General features: G+C 32.1%; 1 protein-coding gene and 1 long non-coding RNA gene across 7 annotated transcripts in view; one reads left to right on the top strand and one right to left on the bottom strand.

Moving 5' to 3' along the window:
- Positions 1 to 96: 96 nt before the first annotated feature.
- Positions 97 to 21,631, bottom strand: part of LOC130899662 (gamma-aminobutyric acid receptor subunit beta) — a 90,296-nt gene continuing 68,761 nt past the window's right edge. For 3 of the 6 annotated variants that reach the window (XM_057809774.1, XM_057809773.1, XM_057809778.1), the window contains 5 exons: positions 15,871 to 16,008; positions 13,922 to 14,025; positions 12,632 to 12,812; positions 9,617 to 9,750; positions 5,766 to 8,687 (listed from right to left, as the gene is read on the bottom strand). In XM_057809774.1, coding sequence (XP_057665757.1) covers positions 8,367 to 8,687; positions 9,617 to 9,750; positions 12,632 to 12,812; positions 13,922 to 14,025; positions 15,871 to 16,008 — 878 coding nt within the window. In that variant the 3' untranslated portion in view covers positions 5,766 to 8,366. Of the gene's footprint in view, positions 8,688 to 9,616; positions 9,751 to 12,631; positions 12,813 to 13,921; positions 14,026 to 15,870; positions 16,009 to 16,747; positions 16,886 to 21,631 lie in introns of all 6 variants that reach the window. The other 3 variants (XM_057809775.1, XM_057809777.1, XM_057809776.1) reach the window with 3 other exon arrangements.
- LOC130899665 (uncharacterized) lies at positions 2,659 to 16,156 on the top strand. The gene is made up of 3 exons (XR_009060050.1): positions 2,659 to 2,810; positions 3,400 to 3,721; positions 15,854 to 16,156. It is a non-coding gene; the product is annotated as an uncharacterized LOC130899665 (long non-coding RNA).

Raw genomic sequence — 21,631 nt, 5'->3', positions numbered from 1 at the left:
TTGAAATTATGAAGCTATAACTGATTTTAAATGGGTATTCCTGATTTAAAAACATGGATTAATAAGGGGATATGTAAGGATAAAATAAAGCACAAATAGTTTCAATACTTTTTTATTTAAATAAAAACGCCAAACAGTATAATACCTACGCAATACGTAGTTAATAAATAATTGGAATGTTTTTCAAATATAGTACATACAACTCTTTCTTATCATTTAGAATATTTAATAGTGAGCAATAGTCGCTCGCAGTGCGGGTCGGGAGATACTGAAACGGGTGAAACCATTCAAGTATCGACCCATCAAGAACTCCCTTCCCTAACGAGCCCGCCGCCACTGACAATAGCAAGCTCTGGCTCCGGCCTATCTTCTGTCAGTCGTCTCTGTATACAAGATCAACTTTTGGCTTTATACTAACTCATTAGTAAGAAATAAATAGTACAGAATGAATGACTGATATGGTTTTATTTATTAATCTCTGTGGTATGTCCCTGAAAATTTCGGGAAAGTATCAAATACATATTTAAAAAAACTTTTGGTCTAATTATAACCTTTGAAAGTTTTGCAACTGCCTGAAGCTAAAAATAAATATTTTAATGTTATTACCTACTACATGTAATGGAATATCTCACTGTAACATAAGCTGTTTTTACCTAAAAATATCATTAATTGAAAAATGTTTATTCATATACTCGTAATACTGGTTGCATAACGTTCGAAATAGAAAGTAAATTTTAATTTCACGATCAGCTAAACTATATATTAATTTTTGTATTAATTGACTATATCTGTGTACATTATACCACTTTTTAACAGAAAATTTGTTATTTTTAAGTTGACCTTGATCTGTTAATTAGAAATTCGTCAAATGCTGACGTCAGTTTTCGGTATGCTCGCTGTTCGGGGTGCAGTTTACAGCGTGTCAATTTTTTTTCATAAGAAGGAAGGTTTTTTATGATTTACTCTGTATATTGCTCCAGAATCTTGCTCTGTGCTAAGTGCCTAAAAATATTAAACACTGGAGTGACGGTACGGTGTACAAACTAGGGAAAGTTTTTTTTTTCGGGAGCGCGTCATATCTTAAAATCCTTCTTACAAAACTGAGTTTTTATTTTTTTTTGGATTCACATAGTGAATATTATGGGAAACTTTGGAAAATACATTTATCTGGAAAGTAGTGAATGGTTTATTAGCAAATATTTGACTTATTCAAAAAATTTTAAGAAACTAAAAAATTTTATTATCATAAAATAATATTTAGTACGTCTCTGGTTATGAGGTAATATCTGTTACTTGCAATGTTGCCAAGCATTTTATTTTCTTGTTTGAAGTTACTTTTTGAAACAAATCAAACGATATAAATCCAGATATTGTAATGGAATGTTTAGTTATGTAAAAAAGATTTAACGATTCTTAATTCGCTCGTTTCCAGCCTGTCTTGGTCAGACGCACTCACAAATTGTCTTAATGCGAATTAATTATTAATAATTCTGTGGCGCTAATTTATTATATTTACAGTGTTTCTAGGTATTTCTTTTTTTTTATTTTGGCTACGAGCGCGTGTACTACCTATTTTTGTATATATATAATTTTATTACAATAATATTTTTATAATACATTTTTAGAATTTCGTTTTACCGTTTTTTTTTTCTCAAACGGTTTGCATATATTTTTCTGGGGAATATATACAGTGCGTTACATGAATATTCATACGATGTAGGTAATTATTATTGTTCTGCGCAAAAAATTCAGTAACAACCAGTTAGTTAAAATTCATAGTTATGTATGCTCATGTTACAAATTACCATAGTTTCTTGGAATTATCAGAACGCTGGCAGCATTGTATACACGAGTATTACTACCAATTTTCACCATGTTGTTACCGAGTTTCTTTTGATACCATACATCAATGGCTTAGTTATTCATAAAAAGACTGTATAACTGGAATGTAATACGTAATATTGGTACAGAAGTTTTGATATTTAATTAGTAATCATGATACTAATAAACAATTTAATTTTTTTTACAAAAATATGTATATGGAAAAACAAAGGCGGAAATTTTGAGGTTATGCGAGAAAATTAGTGATAGTTTATTATTGAAGTGTGTCTTTGAATCTGGCATCTGTCCTATTTGTCTGTACAAGTTCTTCTTAGTACATCGAATAAGTTTATTACCAACGTCTTGACATGTATCCAGCTTCATTTTAGATTCTTTTTGGGTTAAAACTTCTCGTCTTCGCATTTATTTTGTTTTATTTCTGGTATTTTGTTTTCAATCAAAAATTGCATCTATTAATTAGAGCTTTATTTCCATATTTTTTTTAGTCAATAAATTCAACTTTAATCAAAGAAATCCATAAAACGTATCAAAATATAGGCTTCTATTTAAAAATATATCAAAATTTCTATACCAAATATGACAGGTTTTTGTAAGTTGTAGAGATCTTGATACAGTGTTTATCTATCAGGATCTATTTATTACAAAAAAATTCAAGAGGATACAAATAATGAAATTCATATTAAAAGCCATCAATTGGTAAGTACAGCACTGTACACTAACATAGATAAATCACTTTTGATAGAGTATTGGGTAGTTCAAATATAACTGAATCAAGATCTCTACTATATGGAATAAGTGTCGATATACGTGCTACCTAACCTATATAGCTGGGCTGTGCGCGTGGAATAGGTATAAAACGCCATTATGTACAAGGGTGATTATAAAACAGTATCTCACGTTTGTAGTGAAACATATTTGCAACACCGTTTACGATAATAATATATACAAGATGTTTTTTGAATATATAGGTATGTCCCACTAGGCACGACTATAATTTTTTTATATTATATTGTAGCAAAAATTCCAACTAATATATTTAGATTACGTGAATATGTGGAACTTTCGTTTCGGACATCCTGTATGTATTTTCTAATTGAAGCCTTTACGTATCCACTACAATGACAGTTATTTTATACAGTACGTCATTTCTAATAAAAACTTCAATTTGTACCGTTTGATTTTCGATGTGTTTGGCAAGTATGTCAGTACAGAATGAGTATTTTTAATGTTGCAGACCGGAAGTTCTGATAATATATAATCCTTTCAGTTCAACTACAAAAATCTTTGTTATTCCTATTTTATAATTTAGTTTTCATTAACCACCAAGTTTTTAATTATCTTAAATAGAATCACAAAGTAATTTAACCTTTAACCTCGTCTCAGTTTGTCTTAATTTCAAGATTTTAATCTTACTGTTCTTTGTTTATTGATATTTAAATTTTCTAGTAAGTCGTATAACTTTTTGAGAATCACAAAATAATAAGTTTTAATATTATTTAATATATTGTACTACTTTATTTATTTTGAATTTTTTTTCTGGCAAATCCTTTACTCTAGGGCAAATCTATTGGATTTTATTGGAAGGTGAAGTTACCAGGTTCAATATTGAGTTTTTTTAAGAGTTGTTTAAGAATAAATTGTAATAAGCCACCGCTAAAGCAACTATAGTGTTTAACACAATCTTACATGGAATATGGAATATGGAAAAAGCAGTAGTTTTAATTTATGCGTTTTTAAAAATCAAGATGACGTAGTTGTCCTAATATTTAGTGGAAACCAATTTTCCAATGAAACCGGAAATAGTTGAAATACTTTATATGCATAATTTTTATCCAGAAATGGACTTATCCAAACAGTGCATGATGATGCTTTCATACAGGTAAGATTTCATACTTTACTAGTTACTGTTCTGACCAACTGACTTTGATTATTTTTGGATAAATTTCAAGTCTCGAGGATGTTTTCTATTTATTTTTGAATACAGTGTTCTTGAATATGACAGGAAGGTGATAATTATCCTAAAACAACCCCTGCAGAGATTGATTGTGTGATAACTAGGAATCAATACTTTTCGAGCATGTTTCCTAGTTTTTGTATTGGATAAAGTATCTCTAAAATTATTGTAAAATCTGTAATTAAGTTTTATCGATCGATATTTTCTGATCAATATAAGTGCGAATCGAAAATTAGATTTATAACAGACGTAATTACATTTTTGAGGTATTTTAGTATATATTATTATGTAAAGTTTGAATTTTTTATCAATTTTAGACTTTTTCAAATGAAAATCACTTTGTGTATCCTTGATTATTAATATTAATAACTAAAAACACGTTTCGACCTATCACAGATACTTTTTTTCTACTCCCTACTACGAATCATTTTTTGCAACGTTGACACATTGCAATATTTTAAGCATTTTTTACATTTTTTTTAATTGCTATAAAAATTTTTGATATATTAGAGACCATGTTAATAAAAATACTGTAAAGTTATATAAAATACAGAAAATCCGGTATTTAACCTCGACTTTCATTAATATTTTTTTAAACTATATCTAACCGAATCTAGACTACCAGCGAGTAGAACGTAACAACAAATAAATATTTAAACATTATTAAATTAAACAAAAATAATTTATGATATTCGTCTTGAAATATTAACGAAGGTGTTCACAAATACAATAAATACAGTCCTGTTTATAAAGAAAAACGGTTAATTTGAAATTGATTTCGGACAGGTATTATGTGAACACCTTGTATATAAATGTGTGTGTCGTGGTATGAGGTAAAGATCACAGAGAAAAAAATTAATGAAAATATACCGAGTAAATTGAATTTTAATAAAGCCTATTCTAAATATAGACTTTAGAAGTCATCGATTAAGCTGCCGATTTTGAAAATTCACATTTTGCGCAAAATATCGCTCCCAATTTTATATTTCAACTTTGGTATACCAGACAAATAGTTCCGTAGTTCGTTAAATTAATTCTCTATTCTGTAATTCGTGAAATTTTTTACCCTGATTATCTCTTGGTTTTTTTTATAACGTACCGCTCGATTAGAAATCGTTAAAGTTGATTAATTTTTTTCTCCGGATCGAAAAAAACCTGAAAACTATTTACAACGACTCATCTTGGTGAAATAGAAGCCCTAATTGAAGAATGCTCAGTTCTTCAATTTTTTTTCGCGGTAATTTCACGATTTCCAAAAATAGCACAGAAATTGCACAGCCGACTGAGCGATATAATATTTCCGTAAAACATAAAACTAAATCGATTTTTTTTTCAATAGAATCAACCTTCAAAATATTCGTTTTTTTGTAAATGTTTCACCAAGTTACGGGATCAAAAACTCATTTTTATATTTTATTTCATATATTGATAAACGACAACCGTCTCTTCCTTTTCAAATCTTATTTTCCTCAATTCTTGAAACTAACAAACACGAATTTTGTTATTTCTGTTTTGAAAACTAATTTCTCGCTATCTCTTTATAAAGAAGCATCCACAAAAACGTATGTCGTTATTCAAAAGATAAGTTTACATATTTCAATATCCGTCGTCGTTTTCCTTGTTATTTCCTTTAGTTTCATCTACTCTTCTACTATTCTATTCTGCATCTTTTTGCTTATTACCCATTATTTTTTCGTTTTCTATTGATATGACTCAGTCTCAGGTCTCAGGTCTTCTATTTTCTTTATCCACGTGTTTACTTTGTTTTCCATTATATTAACTGTATCTTCTACGATTACTATATCGTCTGCATATACTAATCCGTCTATTTTTTCTTTCTTTTCTTTTATTTTATCCATGAAAAGTATGAATAGAAAAGGACTAAGACTATATCCTTGTTTTACCCCATTTTCATCCTAAACTTTTCTTTCTAATTGAACTTTCTTATGTTATCTTATGTTTCCATATATTTCTTTCGTTATCTCTGGTTATTTTTCTATTTTCCTTATACTTCTTTTCCTTGTATTTCTTTATCTTTGTTTCGATAAGTTTGGGTTACAATTGCAGCATTTTCACTGTCCAAAAACCTTCAATATCAATTAAAACTAATTTTTTATTATGAATTCATGACGTTATAATATATTTTGAGGTCAATTTTATTGAATAAAATATGAAGTGATAAGTTTCAGTGCTTTCTCGCACAATTTCAAAACTACTTTTCATTTTCCTGTAATTGTTAGATCGAAAAAGCACTAAAAAATTGTAAAATCAAATACGGATTAAAATAAAAAAATGAAATTATTAAAAAATAATTATTTGAGAATAATTTCACATCACCAAGTTTTTGAAATAGTGAAAGGGACTTTATACGTGGTGTATTCATTAATTGATGAGTATTTCAACACTAATCTACGAGGCTCAGTTAATAAAAAATACGATTATCGTTCAATTTTTAGTTTGTCACTGATTGGATCGCCACGATTTTCGTAAAATGTGCTTTAGATATTATCTTCAGTTAAGTATATGTGAATTTTGAATTTCAAACTTACATATCACGTTTAATTGGTTAGGTAAAGTTGACTAATATCAACGTAAAACCCAAAAATGCATTTGAAACATGTTTTCGTTCGAAATAGAAATTTCGCAAATACCTCCAGATTTGTATCAACTTGTTTTTAGTTTGATTTTAATTTAAAAGCATTGTGCAGTATCATTTTGCTTTAGTTAATTGAATATAATCTAGATATTACAGTTAAACGTTATCTATATTAATTTTTATTCATATCAGTGCAGTTTTTGAGAGATAAGATGGCAGAAATGATTTTTTTTTAGCTTAGACGATCCTTGCTTTTCAATTATAGTTTCTTGGAAATACTTGTCCATTGCTTGAAGGTCTCTTGGGTTATTAGACTGTCTAATAGCCACCAAGAAACATTCCTGCATTCTATCAAATTTTATTCATGACATAGCAGATACAGATACAGATTATGACCAGCTCGATTGCATCAACATATTGCTTGATTTAAAAGGTTCTATCCAAGCTTATATCTCAAACATTTGGTCTTTCTTTTGGATCCTTTAAACCTGTTTAAATAAAAGCTACAGTCGTTGGTTTGATTGCTTATTCGCAACCATTAATTTGGACTTATCCCGTTCGACTGGGGGCTATACATGAACTGACTGTTTGATTTAAAATGCTTTGACCAAGTTAATGTCTTTTTGATCTTTTGTATCCTTCAAAAATTTGATTATTCCCTCCTTAAATGCTTAGATTAGAGCTCCACTAGCAGGTTTAATTGCTTGCTTGTAACCATGAACATATTGGTTGATTTAAAAGGTTCTATCCAAGCTTATATCTCAAACATTTGGTCTTTCTTTTGGATCCTTTAAACCTGTTTAAATAAAAGCTACAGTCGTTGGTTTGATTGCTTATTCGCAACCATTAATTTGGACTTATCCCGTTCGACTGGCGGCTATACATGAACTGACTGTTTGATTTAAAATGCTTTGACCAAGTTAATGTCTTTTTGATCTTTTGTATCCTTCAAAAATTTGATTATTCCCTCCTTAAATGCTTAGATTAGAGCTCCACTAGCAGGTTTAATTGCTTGCTTGTAACCATGAACATATTGGTTGATTTAAAAGGTTCTATCCAAGCTTATGTCTCAAACATTTGGTCTTTCTTTTGGATCCTTTAAACCTGTTTAAATAAAAGCTACAGTCGTTGGTTTGATTGCTTATTCGCAACCATTAATTTGGACTTATCCCGTTCGACTGGCGGCTATACATGAACTGACTGTTTGATTTAAAAGGCTTTGACCAAGTTAATGTCTTTTTGATCTTTTGTATCCTTCAAAAATTTGATTATTCCCTCCTTAAATGCTTAGATTAGAGCTCCACTAGCAGGTTTAATTGCTTGCTTGTAACCATGAACATATTGGTTGATTTAAAAGGTTCTATCCAAGCTTATGTCTCAAACATTTGGTCTTTCTTTTGGATCCTTTAAACCTGTTTAAATAAAAGCTACAGTCGTTGGTTTGATTGCTTATTCGCAACCATTAATTTGGACTTATCCCGTTCGACTGGGGGCTATACATGAACTGACTGTTTGATTTAAAAGGCTTTGACCAAGTTAATGTCTTTTTGATCTTTTGTATCCTTCAAAAATTTGATTATTCCCTCCTTAAATGCTTAGATTAGAGCTCCACTAGCAGGTTTAATTGCTTGCTTGTAACCATGAACATATTGGTTGATTTAAAAGGTTCTATCCAAGCTTATATCTCAAACATTTGGTCTTTCTTTTGGATCCTTTAAACCTGTTTAAATAAAAGCTACAGTCGTTGGTTTGATTGCTTATTCGCAACCATTAATTTGGACTTATCCCGTTCGAATGGTGACTATACATCAAACATTCGGTCTTTTGGATACCAGACTTGTTTTAATCAGTGCCTCGCTTGTGGGTGCAGTATTATAGGGTAGTATTCCCAAAAACCTGTAATTTTCTCACCGATAATAAAAACTGGAGAATAATTATCAAAAGCACATTTTCAAATATGTTTAAACCGAATATTTATTTATCCGATTCGAGCAAAACCAGATCGTCGGCTACCACATCGGAGATGTGCAAATATATGATCCAGTACATCAAATTGAAGCACACGAAGCACACGGGAAACACTATCCTGGAATATTTATCGATATCCGAGGGCGTGATCCCGTATAATTTGTTGATATCTTTATTGGGGTGGATGATGTGTTGAGGAATCGGAGCGCCCGCTTCTTCGTCCGGACCAGCGCCTCCTCGATCACCGCCTCTACCGCCATTCACGGTGCTTTCGAGCGTACCGCCCTTGCTGTGCGCTTTCGGGTCGTGAACCTTGAAACGTACCTCCTGGAACAAATGTCCCCACTAACAAGTACACTGATCATAAATTAAAATCTAAACTACTCTTTAATCTATCTGTATATCTTCTCATTAATCAAAGATACTTATTTCGATTCTTTTATGCCAAAACTATTGGGATATTCGTTAAACAAAAAGATGGAGATGATTTTCTTATGGACTGGGATTGAGATGATTTTTAGAAGGGAGGTTCCCTTTCGTTTTGGCATCCGCATACCGTGCGAGCAATTGATCTTTAACGTGAAAATATCTTAACAAAGGAAAATAATTTTCGTACAAAAGTAGCTATACCTGCGGCCATGTCCCTAAGGCCGACTGATGAACGATTTCATTGGGTTTCAATAAAAAGTTAAATAATTAATCTCTTAGAATCGATTTGATGTTATTTCTCAAAAGGGTTGTCTAAGTAGTTTCCATCCTAACAAAGAATCAGAAAGAAATGAAAGAAATCGCTGGGGGACAGATCTGGTGAATACGGTGGGTGGCCAACCGAATCGAAAGTCAATTCGTGAATTTCACGGTCCAAAGGAAGCAGACCCAGCACCCAACGCGCGGATAGCTCACGCATACATAAATATTTAGTTAGTACGTGGCAAATTAGTTCTTTTGATAAGTCGGTAACCTCTTTAAACTCTCTAATTCTAATCTGATGGTAGTTCAGTACCATTTGGTGAACTCTTTATTTGGCGAAGAAGAAGAAGATGGTGTGTCTTCGAGTTCTTGAAAATATCACTTGACGTAATCTGCGAGAGAAGTTAACAAACATGCCTTGTTGGATATTTTTGTTTTTATAGTTAAAATTAAAGAGAAAAATGAATCGAAAGTAAATAAAAAGGGTTAGTTGAAACTTATAAAACGAATTTTGTTGATGAATCAGTTATGAATTGATTATTGTTGCCAACTAGACGACTACTCACTGTTTGTTTGGGAGCATGATCATCCGGACCGCCGTCGACATTTAATTTTTTCTGTTCCGCTATTTTTTGTATTGCCAAAAACCTATTTTTTCGCATCTGTATTCGTTTCGCCATATAACCTACTGTAGCATATTCTGAAATCAAAATAAATTCATTGAATTATATTACAATAAAGAATCGATAAAATCATTTTCGAGGAAATTCGAAAACCACCTTGTACGTAAATGTTTCGTCGCCATGTTTCGAATTCATCGCGTATATAAAAAGATTCTTTTATCCTTCACTCGTAAAATTGTTGCTCCGTTGAGGCTCTTTTCTCATCCGGCGACCTTTCACATCTATTTTGCCGGGATTACTGCAACGACGGCAAAGCAGTGGCGTTACCACTATTTGAGGTTAGGATTTTTCAATGATTTACTATGACCCCGATACAGGATTCTTCTCCTCTGCATAACTTGAGTCGGGATGTTTATAATGAGTTGGTGTGTGTTGGATCACACGGACTCGTTACGTGTGGTTTAGGTTCATTTAAAAATGGCGAGTACAGTTGCGCGTCGTTTACCTGGTTAGAAGGGTTATAATTATAGGAGGATCATCAAAAAAGGCTGGAAGTTCTTGTAATCGAAGAAAAACAGTGCATTTTCCTTCTGGGTTTCGAGGAAAAGCGCCTTCTGCTTAACCAGGGGATGTAATAACTCGTCATATTCAAAAGCTTCATCGGCTTGACGAACTATTGGAACATGAAATGGAATAGTAACTCCTTAGGTTGTTTTTGGAAAATAGGATCAATTTCGTGAGGTACTTGGTTCATTTCCAGGATGGACCTGATATAAGATTTTCCTCTGCAAGGATTGTGGCGGTTTTACTGGAAATACTTGGGGTAAAAAAGTTTCTAGACGAAGCAGACACCGGCCAAAATCGGTTGTTAAGCGTTTCTCTTTGTTTATTGTTAAAAAAAATGTAGTGACGCTACTGGACTTAATAAAAGGCCGTTAAAAGGCATCTATATTGTATTTTCACTACGCCTTTTCTTTATATATTCCTTTGTTTGTGTTACTTTTTGAATGATTCCTTGGTCTCATATCAAATTTTGAATTATAGTTCTATGGAAAATTAAGCAGATGTGCCTTGCATTTCGTTTCTGTATTCACCGTCCCGTTTTTGCTTTTTGTCTTATTGAGAAGAACGAAGTTTGCCTTCCATTGTATTCCACTAAATAAAAAAATGCAATTTTCCCATTTGAACAGTTAATATGAATATGGACTTCTTCGGAGCGTAATCTGCGAAGAAGGTTACTTTATTTTACATGATAGTCCAGTCATTTTAGGTAGATTTAGAAAAGAATTTCGAAAAATCGATATACTCATCTATAAACTCGTTTAAACTTGTTCATTTGACATGCTAAAACTCCTCTCAAAACTCACAAGTAATTCGATATGAGCAACTTTAAAAATCGGGGGTCAAAACACTTTTTTTGCAAATAACTGGTTTTCTATGGGTTTTACGCAATTTGTATTTATTATCAATATTGTAAAGCATTAAATTCTGCACAACTTTTGTCTTAAAATTTTTTTCATACGGTAAATCGTTTCTGAGATAGAGCTGAATTTTGAGAGGAGTTTTAGGATGTCAAATGAATCACTTTATAGCTGGGTATCTCGATTTTCCTATCTCAAATGACTGGACTATGAGTATTTGAGCCAGATGAACAAATTGCTTCCGCGTTTTCTTTCACGAAAAGGTTTATACAGTTAATTATTTACATTAATGAATCGATCTTTTACTAGGATAATGTCAACGATTTTTACCAATTTTCAGCTTCAAAAAATGCTACAAGGAAAAAAAATCTATCAAATGAGAAAGTTATCTCAGAAACTGAAACTTATTTTGACGGATACACATCCGTACACCATCTAATGACTCCGTTCATAACTAAATATAATGGAAACTATAATATGACGTAATCATTGTGTTAAATGTTAGTTGTACCTAGACACAGATAGTTCTACTAGGTTGTGGAACATCGCAAAAGTATACAGGGTGTGGCGCGAAAAGTTTTAACTTAACTGTACCCGCTAGTACTTTTGATCAAAAATTTTCGCTCTACTCCTTGTATATAAGGCAGGAGCTTTCAGTAGAGCAGCTAGTTAACTATGACCAAGTGTTAGTTACTAAATATTCTGACACCATAGCTTACGTCTAAAGCAACTGTCTTGCCGCATAAAACTTTTTATCGATCGATGTTACATATGCTGAATAATTATGGTAGATACAAAAATTTTCAAGCAGTAACCGAAAAAAAAAAAAATGTTATGATAATCACAGTCCCGCTAATTACTCTTCCTAGTGAATAAATCTTGTTAATTTTCCGGCTGGTGCACCGACCCAACGACCTGAAAAAAGCCAACAAAAAGAAGTAACACGAATACAAAATGGCTCTGTTTTACGATGTTATCCTGCTAATAGCACACGAGAATTGATGAAGGAATATTCACGTTCTTATGCTATTAATTAAAAAATTTTATACCACAACCACCGTTTATTATAGTGATTCCAGAATTTTCAGATTCCAGATTATCTAAAATGTCAAAGTACAAATTCTGTTAGTTTGCTTTCCATTCGTTTAACTTATGGTTTCTATGAGGGGTTAACTATGATTTTGTGGACACTCTGCATCTCTTTATTTTGTTTGTTTTGTCCATGTCCTCGGTCCTTCTGATTAGAAAAAGCTTGGATGTGACTTATAAACATGAATCTTGAGATTACTGTTAATTCTGTACAGATTTAGTTTTAACGGTGAAATGGTGACCAAAATTTATGATAAAAAATTAAAACAATCATCAAAATCAACTTAACTCACAATAAAGTTTTAGCGTTAAACAAAAGCAGTTAGTTTTATAAAATATATCGATATTTTATGTAGCGTTCTCAGTTATACGAGAAGTGATGCAATTTAACTTTGCCGAATTACACAAAATATACGACTAACAAGAAAGTTTTCTAATCAAAACTCACCTAATAGACTCGCAAAGACCATCACGAAGCAGGTCCCTAGGTAGACGTCGATCGATTTGACGTAGGAGATTTTCGGTAGTGCAGCATTTGTTGACGACATGAGTGTTGTCATGGTTAACACGGTAGTAACACCCAGAGCCACTCTGGCTGGCGTCGCGTTACGATTAAGCCAAAAGCTTACCTAAACGTAAGAATTTAAAATATATCATTAAATCCGCTAATTATACGAGGTGTGGCTATTAAATAACGAGACTACGCGACTAGAGGGCGCCCTACACGGCCCTACACGAGCACTGAAGATGACTAGCTCCCTAGTCGCTCTGTGACTGTTTCAACTTCGGAAACAGTGACCAAAATCAATTAAATTGTGCGTGCAAATCGTCGGATGAGCATTCGGATGATTGCCGAGGCTGTAAACGCCGATAAACAAACGGTTAGAAAAATTTTACATGACAAAAGTGCGAAGTTGGTGCCAAAAAATCTGACTCCTGACCAAAAGCTCTCGCGTCAACGGGTCTGCTCAGATTTCCTCGAAAGGTTAGAAAAAGATCTGCTTTAAAAAGGACCCGATTTGAGTCGATGGAAACAGTAAAGCGTCTGTGGACGCCCTCTTCTCTTTTTCGCTCCTTCTCCTCTCAATAGGGATTTTCACTCAGCTAGCTCCTTGTATTCTGGCTATATGCCCTATCCAACGGAATCCTCTTGCTCCTCCATTTGTTTTGCACCTGGTTACTACCTTTCTACCCCATATGTTTAATTTGTCTAAAAATGAATAACTTGGAGGTTATGAAATATCTTTTGATCTCAATTGTCCTTCTAAGGATCCAACTTTTTGTTCACTAGTCTTAACTAGCATTAGGTATTCGAGCTCCTGGACTTGATTAAATCTTTACTTTTTTATGGGTTGAAGTTATTCAAATCACTTCCAGTTTCCATATATTTGGTCCTCTTTCCATTTATGTGTAGTCCATATTCTTTTGCTTCGTTTTCAAAGAGTAGAAACTTTTTTTCTAGATCCTTCTTTGTTCTATTTATAAGTGGGACACCATCTGCGTAGGCAAGTGAGTTTTGTTGTTGTAAATCTTGAGTTCGAGGGCCATTACTTCTCAGAATGATTTCTAGTAAAAGGTTGAAGGACATTATTGATAGGTATCCTTGCTTTAAACCACTTTATGTTTCAAAATTTTCCGGTAGCTAGTTATTCAGTATCATTTTCATCAGATTTAATATTAATTTTCTCTTCTAACGCATCTTATTTAATTATTAACAAACGAGTAAAATGGTACTCACCCAAGAAATGATGACGATAAGGCCGGACGGGATGTATATTTGGATAAGATAGTAACCCATTGATCGTACGAATTGAATTTCACAAGCCAATCTAGAGTAGTTTCCTAAATGAAATGATTGTGTTCAACATTAACAAACTAAATTTGTGAACAATTAAAAACAGTGAGTAATAACATGAATACTATATTATTCTAGCAAATTTCTTAGTTCGTTTTTAACGGTTCGGTTTGCAGAAATTTTTTGTTTCACCTTAACATATTGTTAAATACCATTAGTAAGCACAGTAAGCATCTCCGATAGGTTATAAATCAAAGACATGTTGATATAAAACAATACTTTTATTACCAAGTGATTGGTACATTTTTCGACATATTCACCTTGAAACTTCTGGACATTTGCGTCCTTGGCCCTCTTCATCAAGCACATCATTACGGCCATCTTTAAATTGTCGACATCATTCACGCACAACACCATCACTCATGAAGTTTTCCCTATACACACGACTCATTCTCCGATGAATTTCTGCAGCACTACGCCCCTCGACCTGTAGAAAATGTATCACCCTTGACAACTGACAATTGACGGGAGCATCAGTAATGGCGGACATGTTTACGTGGCTGTATCACAACGCCGACTGACGCATGAATGTCAAAAATGGCGAAGTGTGTAGAGCGAAAGCTTCGCAGTCGCCTACAGTCCATACCCGCGGAAGCGTCTGCACGGAGCGATCCAGTTTTTTTGTGACATCTACATATGACGTATTGTGTGTGAGACTGCTATTGGACTGGGCTAAGCAAGAACCCAGACATGTACTATTTGTTATACTGCCGAAACTTATCATAGCTGATTATTCAAATACACTTTCCAGTATCCAAATTTGTATTCGATTAACAGACCCATCCTACATAGTGCCGAACTGCCTGTACCAAGTCGATCAGAAAGTTTGGATTCTACTCCGAGAGCACGATAAGGTATCTGAAGATAGTGTCCAAAGATCCGAAACGTCAACTTCAAAAGAACTGTCTAAAGAAGGCAGTGGATTTGTATATTTTAAAGAAAAAAGACCTTCCAGCAGCAAAATACCTGTCATTAGAAAATTCAAGAATACTAACCATCATTAATCCTAAATGATGTTTGATGTATAGTTGACATACTGCGTGTTGTAAATATCAACAAAGAGGATGTAAAAAAACTGATTATGAAGCATCTTTTTAAGACAAACGCTTCAGTCGGAGCTTTTTTTATTTATTATTTCTCATAAAAAGAATGTAAGTAAACTGTATTTCTTACTGTACAACATCTACCATCTAACCTAACATTTTTTCAAATGAAATATTTGGTGTAACTGAAGTTATTGAAAAAAGTTCATACCAACTTCAAGATTCAAATATAATATAAGTTGCTTATTACCAACACTTAAAGGCCGAATAAAAAGAGAGAAAAACCCCGTCACGCTCTAACGTCATACGTCAAAATCACGTGACAATCGCAAACGGATGTGAAAGTTGTAAAGATAATTTTGGAACACTCTGTAAATATTTTTTTCTTTATCGTTATATTTTGGTTGTTCAAAGATTAACTAAGGGACAGAAAGTAGTTTATAATAAATTAGAAATCTAAAGAAGACTTTTCCTTTGTAAATTATTTGGTTTTTGCAATATCTTAGTTCCTGTCAAAATTGGAATTTTGACAGGCGTAAGCATAATGTGTTCAATAAAAAAAACATAAAATACAGATCGCGATGATAAGAAAAACATACGAAAAAAATTACTTGTTTTAAAATAATAATATTGTTGATTTTAGGTATTTAAATGTTTTGGTTACATTTTCCATAATTTTCTTGTAAATATTTACATTTGTATTGATAAACCGATACAAGTTAAAAATATATGAAAAAATATTCTTAAACTATCTACAGGAAATTGTTACCAGGTCCCAAAATGAGGTACCTGTGGTAAGGCTGATCTCCATAGCTCTCTGCCTGTGTCCAAGGACCTTAAACTGGGGCAGCGACACTTCGTTGGAAACCCCCACCGAGTTAGGACCTTCGTTCCACTTATACCGGATGTCTCTCATGGTGTAACCGACTGCAATCACAAGCCAGGGTGCCAAACTCAAAATCAAGCACAACCAACAAAGGATTTCATAAAATTATTCCATTATTTTTGAATTTGGTCACTATAGATTTGATTATGTACAATTTTATATTAGAAATAAATAAAAAAATTGAACAAATTCGGCTTTTTAATTTCATTTTATCCATTATAGGATACGTAGTGTTGAATTTCGTAACCATATGCACAATAATTTTATAAGAAAAGTCCTTTGTTGGAATCAACTATTTTTGTGCCAAATTGCGTAGTATATAAGCAGGGAAAACACCACACAGCAGTCGATTATTCATTTCCTTTTCGAGTAAATTATATAAATAAAATATCGCGATGAATAGAAAATATACAGCAACCGTTGGAGGTCGTTTCGAAAAATTTTGTTTTTGAACTCATACGAACATAGTATTATGAAATTGATTGTATAAATTAAATATCCTTATTCACACCATGATAATAAAGAATAAAAATTTTTTAATTCACCTGCGTTATTCGGAAAAATGTTTTTAAATTAAAATAGAACAATAGTTGATATGGAATTTTACTTTACTAGACTACGGCCCGAAGTGAATACAGCTTACGAGGATGATTCCATAAATTCCAAAAAATTTGGGAAAGGATTTATCTATTTAATAAGTTGCTTGGTGTGAATAAAATACAAAATTGTTTTTTACTTACTTTTTTCACGCGAATGTTAATATATCATTCAGAAATTTACCTGTACTGAGGCTAATAATGGTTTGCCTCTGTCTGTGGCCCAGCACCCGGAACTGCGGCAGCTCCACCTCGTTGCTAATTCCAACACTTTTTAATCCCGAGTTCCATTTATATCGGATGTCTCTCATTGTATAACCGACTACCGCGGCCACCAAAACAGATAAAGTAAGTCATTCGACGCAATTCCTACGACATCGCCTATACAAAACAGTCTATAGAAAACAATACGATCTACTAATAAATTCAGTCATTCCGATTTTTTCTTTAGACTGTCGATATTGACGAATCGAACATTTGATTGTACTTCAATGCGTTCATACGAATTATTATGCAGGGAAGGTCACGGAAAACGAGGAAAAGGTTTGTTTCAGCAGACGATTCTAGCACCTGTTGAATTTTCATTAGTTTTTTATCAAAATTTGATTTATTCTGTTTACATTTCGACCTTAAGAATTTAGATAGAGAGAAAATAGAGTTTAATTTTGTGATGACAATATCCCCAACAACTTCTCTCGTTTATAGGGTTGGAGAAGAAAATTTAAAACCAATATTACAAGTGACCCAGTTCCTCAAATGTGATTAAACCATTCAAGAAGTTTTTGGACTTTTCTGTGCTACTAAAATCCCAAGATGTGTTAAAGACTTCCCTGCATTTGAAACGCATATATTACAATGTAAATCAATATTTCTTTCCAGTATTGAACCAGATATTACGAACAAAAACATTATTACTTCCAATATTGATTGCATTGTTAGATTGCTAAAAAAAGCATTTAGTACGTGAAACTTGAAGAAATACTTATAATGATAATCATTTATTCGAAGTTTGAGTTCAAAATGGGTGAACCACATCAATATTTAGTCACAAAATAAACGAAATTCATTTAAAATTGAACCACTAGATCCTTCACCATTTATATTTGTCATTAGAATGGTTTTTAAACTCAAAACCAAACTGATTATGTGTCAATTTTTATTTATATATTTATTGAATATGATGCGTGCTATATCATATTTCGAGAACCATGAATTTCTGTCCAAAAATTTGTTCAGATAGAAAATTTACCCAGAAGCTAATAAACCTAGACCAAATGCATAGTATGTCGAACAAAGATACCCCATTCGAAGCGGGAATTAATGACCACCAACCATGGACTAGGAATAGTCTTCCGAGAGCTCGAAACGTATCTCTCTGGTACACAGGAGGCGCTAAGCTAGCGCAAGGAGCTGGACTGGACCTAAACGCAATGCACTTTATACATCGAGCAACAACACTCATCATTTTTCATGTAGATTTGCTAGCAGTAAACAAATGTACTCAGGAGTGTTTGAGAAAGAGAGAGAGAGAGAGAGAGAAATGCTTTATTGTCAAAAAAATGTTGTAGACAGAAGCTTGTAAAAACTAAAATGGAATTGAAACCTCCCTAGAAATCACATCTACATTTTCTCAGAGAGTCAAGCAGCCTTAAAGGTCCTGAAAGCTATTGAGTACAGGTCCAAACTAGTATACGAATATAAACAAACTGTAAAAGCACTAGCTCACGAATACCACGTAGCTCTAATGTGGCTTCCAGGCCACCAGGGTATACAAGAAAATGATGAAGCAGACAGTGATGCCAAAAAAGGGGCAACGACTCCATATCTTGGACCAAAGCCTTACTATGGCCTCAAGAAATGAACGAATGGCTAAAGAATCAGATTGACCTCTATTGGAGAAATACTCCGGGCCTAAGATAACCTAAAAGATTGCTATAAAGTTTGAAGTACAACCACAAACTAGTGGTAGGTCACTGCTTTGTCAAATACCACTTTAAAAGTTTGGTCGTAGCGGTGGAAGACAACTGCAGATTCTGTCTTACACAAAATATCTTCTAGGTATAGATGCAGAATAGCTGTAAAGCCAAAACGACTCTCCAAAACAATCTATAATACATCTAGAATCTAATGTATATTTAACGCCTTTTGACTGTGGTAGGTGGTAGACAAGGAATTCTTTGGACAGCTGATTTTGGAAAGAAAAACACGCCGAAAAAGTTTTGTAGGAAAATTGATGTACTCGCTGGTTTTTGGAATGAGAACAAACTATAGAAAAGAAGATCTGTGGTTGATTTTTCATAGGGAAATCCAAAATAACGTGAGAAGAAGCGAAGTACTAGCCATGGTTAAATATATTTTAGCGTTCATTAATTTTATTGCTGATTAAAAGCTCGTTTGTACATTTAGTTTGATGCAGGCTTCTGAGTTTCAAATACCTTTAAATGAAAGAAAATTTTGAACACAAATGCTGTTTTTGATACGTTTTTTTAATAAAAGTAATTTTTGTAACTAATTATTCATGTTAGTAGTACATTTTGAACTGACATCGAAACAAAATAACAAAAATAAGCCAACGAAAAAGCAAAGCATGTGAAAAGCATTACCATGTCTGCATCTGGTCTAGTTAATAAAATTCCGATAATTTAATGGGCAATAGAAAATGAAATGATTAAAATTAAGATTTTTAAAAAACAATCTAAATATTTCCTGAAATTTTCATAAATATACCTGAGCTAATATAAGTTTTTGGACTCATATAATCTTTTATAACCATAAATAATAGAAAAAAGGTTTGGACAGGCCAAAAACTTTATATATTAAAGATTACATAACCTTATGATAATAGGAAAACAAATTTCATGTTCTTGACACGGTTTGAGATGATAAGGATCACCCTGGATTGAGTCGAAACACACTTTGGAAACGTTTAAAAGAAATAAATTTTCGCTGGAAAAAGCATTGCGAGAAAGTCTATTTAACAAATTTCAAATTACCTTAGAAATATAAAAGAACAGGGAAACCAAAGCAGAAATATATTTTATCTAGATGAAACATGAATCAACGACGGACATACAACAAAAAAATTTTAGCCAGGTGTCGAAGACAAAGTTTTTCAAATAATTTATCTACTGGTTTAAATGCACAATAATAGTACACATTGGCGGTATAAACAGTTATGTTAGAGGTGTTTTATTGACTTTTGAATCTACTCGTACCCGTGACTACCATGAGGTCACAGATACTGATGATAGATCTTCCTCAGAACTATATAATACTAATGGATAATGCAGTTTATCACTCGAAAAATTGCCCATAACCAAATGGTTGCTAAAAAATTGGCCAAATTCAAAGAAATACCAGTTCTGTTTGGAAATAACTGTTTCCTTAGTATTCCGCTCACAAAAGAAATTAAAGGAACAAATAAAATTTTAGATAATTGTGGAAAAACTAAATATCATTTCGAACTAAATCCTTTTTCCTTTTGAATTGGTTTGGACACAGATAAGGAAGAAGTTTAAAGGAAAAATAATTCTTTTAGAATGAGTTAAATTAAACAGTTGTTTTTTGTGGAAAAATAGAAAATTTAACAAAAATTCCGCTGTTTAGAACTGCAGATGAATTGAGTGAATTTATATATAATATTTATTTTTTTTTCTAATTTCTTGTGCTTATGGGTTGTTTGGTTGAAGTTGAATAATCAAACATCGATTAAATTTCATATTGGAGACAGATAACTTAATGTTTCGCTTATTCCTTGGAGCATTTTCAAAATAATAATTAATACATGATGAACTAAATATTTGTAGAATGTATAAAAATATATTACTAGATATTTAAGAGAAATTATTGAAAAAAAGTATTAAAATTAATGTATTCACCTTAGAATATCAACGAAACCAGTTAGATTGAAATAAATAAACTAATTAATCTATTTTTGGTATATTTCGCAGAGGCTATATTATAAATTATCTATTAATGCATCTAAATGTTTTTGATTTTAGACCTCTCTGTTTTAAAATTAGTTTTCTTAATAATTTTTTAAAACAAAGACAAAATTTGACGTTTCGACTTTTTTTTAAAGCCTATCAAAATATAATATAAAAGACAAAACGTTCAAAAGTCAAAAAATTATTAAAAAAAAACTAATTATAAAACAGAAGAGACCTAAAATCAAGAACATTTAGATGCAATAATATATCAAAAAATATTTTTTTAGAAATAAGAAATTAAACAAATTTAAATTATCTATTATACAAATATATTAATTGAGAAGATACACGATGTAAAATAGAAAAAAAGAAGTTGAATCAAACGAAAATTGTTCTAAAATATCAACGATTGTCATTTTTTTGTTATACACCGAGAGTGCTCTAGTTCTTTCTTCTTTTTTATATAATTATGAGGTTAATAAAATGACAATGTAAGATTCGACATCAATTTTTAGGTTAGGAGTATGATTATTGTATTTTTAAAATTAATATTGATTCATTCATTATTGTAATTAATTCTATGTGCATACATCATTATTACCAAGTTATATTTCATTACAATACTAATTTATTCATGTCGAACTTCAAGAACAACAATTCGTTAAATCAGCTCTGTACCGAGTATTAATTTAGTATCCGAATTTTTGGAATAAATCATCTAAATTCATGTGCTTGGTCCATTATACAATAAATCTGAGTTTAATGCCGTTGTCTGAGAGCTGAATATTCAATGTATTTTCTGTTAAATAGAACATATATTAAGCTGTAGAATAATATTGATAACCTATGGGATTTGGAAATCATCCAAAAACAAATTATAACCCAGGTACGATGTCTAACTGCAAAACAGCGGTAGTTTTTAAGGTATTACACTTATAACAAAAAAGAAAATATCTAAATTTGCATAAATATTTCGAAAAACGTATCACAAAGTTGAAATAATTGATATAGAAAGTGATACTGGAAAAATATTTAGATTGTATCAATATTAATATGACACAAGCTTTTCAAAACCGCTTTGACATTAAAGTAGACCAGATTTGGACAAAAGTGTCAAAAAAAATCGAGAAAACCATGCC

This window comes from Diorhabda carinulata, chromosome 11 (genome assembly GCF_026250575.1).
Source record: "Diorhabda carinulata isolate Delta chromosome 11, icDioCari1.1, whole genome shotgun sequence".
NCBI classification, from domain to species: Eukaryota; Metazoa; Arthropoda; class Insecta; order Coleoptera; family Chrysomelidae; genus Diorhabda; species Diorhabda carinulata.
Note: the sequence above shows the minus strand (reverse complement) of the source record. Positions and strands in the feature narration are given on the sequence as shown.